The sequence below is a fragment of the Taudactylus pleione genome, unplaced genomic scaffold (genome assembly GCF_031769625.1).
Source record: "Taudactylus pleione unplaced genomic scaffold, aTauple2 ptg000496l, whole genome shotgun sequence".
Taxonomy (NCBI): domain Eukaryota; kingdom Metazoa; phylum Chordata; class Amphibia; order Anura; family Myobatrachidae; genus Taudactylus; species Taudactylus pleione.
This window is the reverse complement of record NW_028284898.1, coordinates 2,930,348-2,934,499: the sequence shown is the minus strand read 5'-3', so window position 1 is coordinate 2,934,499 and position 4,152 is coordinate 2,930,348. Positions and strand designations below refer to the sequence as shown.

Here is a 4,152-nt window from a genome sequence, read left to right as displayed (position 1 = left end):
ATCTATTGTGTCTAGGGCTAGGTAAAACGATCTCTTACCTTCTTCTTGTCCTGGGTGTGTTTGGCCATGCAGGACCTAGACAATGCCAGGTAACCCCCAATTACTTTGATCTCATCTACTGTTGGATAACGCTTCTTTCCAGATTCTGGCTTGGCGGCTGGGCTTTTAGTCTCTGTAGCACCAAACCCATTCTCACAGACAGCCACTTTACGTGGGTTTACTGTAATCGTATTGCCTTTCCTCCTTTGCACAGCCTGGTTGTCCCCTGTCCCTTTTTGTATGTTCTGAAAATTGCAAGTGACCCTGGAAGGACTAAGCCCGCGCTGTCCATCCTCCTCGGTTTTCCCAGTGCTAAGTTTGTAGGTTTCAGGCCTTGTTGCAGCAGGTGAAACCTGGGTAGTCAATTTTACATTTCTGGCAGGAGATGCTGGTCGCAGCTGAAAAGGAAAAGACCTAACTTCTTCCAACAGTCTAGGCCTGATGCTGAAGCCACTCATGGCTGTTGGGGCCATACAGGTCGAGAGCTCAACTGGCTCAGAGTCAACACAGGAAGAGGATGAGGGGGCGTGTGAGGGGAGAGTGGTTTCCTGAGTTAAAACCTGGCTTCCCGTGACAGCTTGAAGGCAGGAAGGAGAAGGCGGAGTAGGGTTAGCAAGAGAGGATGAGGCCTGGTTCTCAGAATCGGCTACTACATGAGGAATGGACAATAAAGTCTTTGTTGTCGCATCTCCATCCCCATTGAGCCACTGTACACAAGGGTCACTATTCTCATCTTCTGTTCTTGAACCTCCAAAACGGCTAAGCAGTCTGCTCACTCTCCCTTTACCTTCCACAGAAGTAGATTGGCGGTCCTCTGGGGGACCTTGTTGTTCCTTTACCTCATTTGGTGGATGTGGATCTCTGACTATGTCATCAACCCTTGCTATGCGGTGAACTGTTTCTGTGGTAGGTTTTGATCTAGTACTGGAGTACTCTGGGATCTTCCTCTGCTTCTCCTGTTGGATAAATGGATTTTGCTGAACTGGACCAATATTTTCCCTCAACACCCGGCTTTCTTTTTCTTCTGCTTGTCCACCATCTACCTTCTCTCTGTCCTCTTCTTCCCCTGCTTCCATCTCAAGTTTGTTCTCAAACAGGGAAGCTTCAGCCTTGGCCTTTCTGCGTAAAATGATCTCTCTCTTCCAGGCAGGCATCTTGGCGAGGCGATCCTCCTCCTCCCTCTCTCTCCTTTTCATCTCTTCCTCATCCTTTCTTTTTCGCTCCAGAAGATAGACCTTCCAATCAGGAACTTCCATCACTTTCAGACTGATGGGCCCAAGCGTTGAGAGCTTGGATGGGACGCAATCTTGGGTTATTTGTCAGACTCAGAAGCTAGCATTTGCCAAGGAGGCATGTTGGACGGAGAAAAGTTAGTTTCCTTAGGTTGATGTTCCTGAAAAAGGATTGTGAAATGAAGGCATTAAGTATCCTGAGAAGTGACAGCTTAAAGCAGTAAAAAACCCATTACAAACAATTCCACCATAGCAAGTCATGAGAAATGACAGGAAAGAGATAAAATGGGCACCCAGATTTAAGTGCGTGGTGGAAACAAGAGAGGATATACTACTTTTTAAGAAAACCCCCCCCCCAAAAAAACATTCCATAGAAATGGGCAAGAATAAAAACAAACAGATAGAAGGGATGAAGTGGTGTGAAATCTCAGAAGTTGGGCTAGAGAGGAAAAGATAAAGAATAAGAGAACATTAGAAATATAAACTGGGGGAGGGTAACTCTAAATCTACTGTAAGTGGGGAGAGGGTAACTCTACTGAGTATTATCATATTAAGCTTATTGAAATACCATATCTTGACCTTGAATGAAAAAGCATGCAGCTTACACCCGATAGACGAGGAGGTACTCATCTTCAAACTGATGGTACTTTTACAACCACCATTGGGCAGCTCAGCTGGTATGCTGTGGCCTATAACGGTATGGTGGGTGATGAGTCGGTTTGGTATGTACAACACACGCCAAATGAGGACTGTCTTGGCTCTAGCAAGCATCTGTCATCGGGGTGGATTGAGGGCAAACTTGTCTGAGGGACCACAGGGAAATGGGAAAAGTGAGAGAGCGCAGAGCAGTCAGGCATGGGGAGCAAGACAGTACAGCACAATGAATCGGCATTGAGACGGTACAGTGGAAGCCAGAAAGTACAGTAGGCTGAGACGGGAGTGAGACAGCACAAAGGAATGAGAAATGGGATTAGACGGGTGGCAAGACGGCCCAATGAGAGGGGGGCCCTAGACAAATCAATTAAGGGGGGGGGGGCGGGGGAAGGAGAGACGGAAAGCAATGTTGAGCAGAGGAAAAATGAGACTACAGGGAAAATGAGGGTACAGAGGAGTCAGTAATGGGCTCAGCAGAGGTGGATGTGATTTGAAGAGATGAACAGTTAGGGTAATGGGCTGAGCTAGAGACAATAGAGACACAAAGGCACAGCTGTTCACACACACCGAGATGTATATATATACACACATGCACATATACATAGGGCATGTCTATGAAACTCAAGACACAAATAGCTGGACTTGTGTAAGCGGAGATCATATACTGTGAGAACAAACACCGCTATACGCACAGCAGCAAATTATCACCACACACATACAGTATATGAAATGCAATATGATGACACACATATATACGTTATCAAATGCACATTGGATATGATATGCTATTTTTAGAGGGGATGAAGCAGATCTTTATTACACACACATTATATATATATATATATATACATACATACACATAAACACAGTTAACACAGACATTACACAGTGTGACAGACAGAATGTTCAGATCTACTTTAGATGTACGTACTGTATTACATAGACAAGTCACATTCGTGCCGGGCACGTGAATTATGTATAGATTATATAAGTGATGTACATACCACTTGCACGCTATCTCTCTTTCTGTGCTGGATGCAGCACTCCCCTATGTCCGGTGCGCCATTCGTCGGATAACTTCCCCAGAAAGAGGGACCATAGAGGAAAGCCTAACGCCTGCCTTTCATTACAGATAAGGGCAATTGTCAAAATCACACAAAAATCTTTATCCTTCTAACCGGTTTCCCAGGTGGAAAGTGGATTTTCCCAGTAACATGCACTATTTTGGGGAGAAAGAAAATGCAAGTTTGGTTTTTAAAATCTGTGAGCTCAATGTGCTTTGAAACCCCCTTTAAATGAAGTGGAGAGAGAAGGATGTTAGGAAAGAAGAAATTGAATCACAGACAGAAGGAGAGAGAGAGAGAGAGAGAGAGAGAGAGAGAGAGGGGGGTGGAGAGTGAGGTTACTGCTATGAATAATACTGAGAGTAAAGGGGGAGGGTGGATAGACTGAGGAAGGAGGGGGGTGAAACAGCCCTTTTAACCCCAGCACTGCTGAGGAAGGGGGATGAGCCACACACTTATACAGAAGCCTCCGGTAATATTACACAAAACCACATTCCGATACTGATTGCTCACTTCCTATCGCAGCTTCCTCTAAATTTTCTGCACATAATAACACTAATTAAAAATAAAAGCAAATACATATCCCCTATTGCTTGCTCTCCCCATACTGTTCTCCTTTGGCTCTTACGGACAGAACTGTAAGGAACATCTCCTTCCTTGGCTCACAATATGATCATGTATCCATTGTGTATATCATTGTGTGGATTAAGTGCTTTGCGGTCTATTTGCATATGTACCTCTCAGATGTCCCACTTTCATTCCAAATCGTCTGTATTGTTTGCTGAGATGCATGCATAGGAAAAGCACGAGCGTAAATTTTCTTCTGGCAATTCTGTGTGTTCCTTCTTGGCCAGTGACATGTCAGGAAGCATAGATGTAGCTACACAGGAGGCTAATTTATCATACATTTACATTGGTATGTGCAATGGCATATATACAAGTGTGAACGCATGTCATAAGCACATCTGTGAAAGCAAGAAGGGCGTCTTTTTATAACAAATGTTAAAGGACCATTAAATATTAGGCACGACCATCAATTGTTAGCAATCACTGAGGGATTGCTACCGATGGTCGAAGGTTTTAGCATCGATGGCGGAGGCCCAATGGAAGAGATGTGCCTGTGGTACTTAGCTGCTCCCCCCCCCCTCTTTTCCTGATAGGAC

At 44.8% G+C, this 4,152-nt stretch overlaps 1 protein-coding gene across 1 annotated transcript; it reads right to left on the bottom strand.

Annotated features, from left to right (window-relative positions):
* Nucleotides 1-38: 38 nt before the first annotated feature.
* PPP1R18 (protein phosphatase 1 regulatory subunit 18) lies at nt 39-3,274 on the bottom strand (the record flags this gene model as incomplete). Its single annotated transcript, XM_088449806.1, has 2 exons — nt 2,930-3,274; nt 39-1,432 (listed from the first exon to the last, which is right to left on the bottom strand). A coding segment is annotated over exon 2 (1,257 nt), but the record flags the coding sequence as incomplete, so codon positions are not given.
* Between the last annotated feature and the right edge of the window lie 878 nt (nt 3,275-4,152).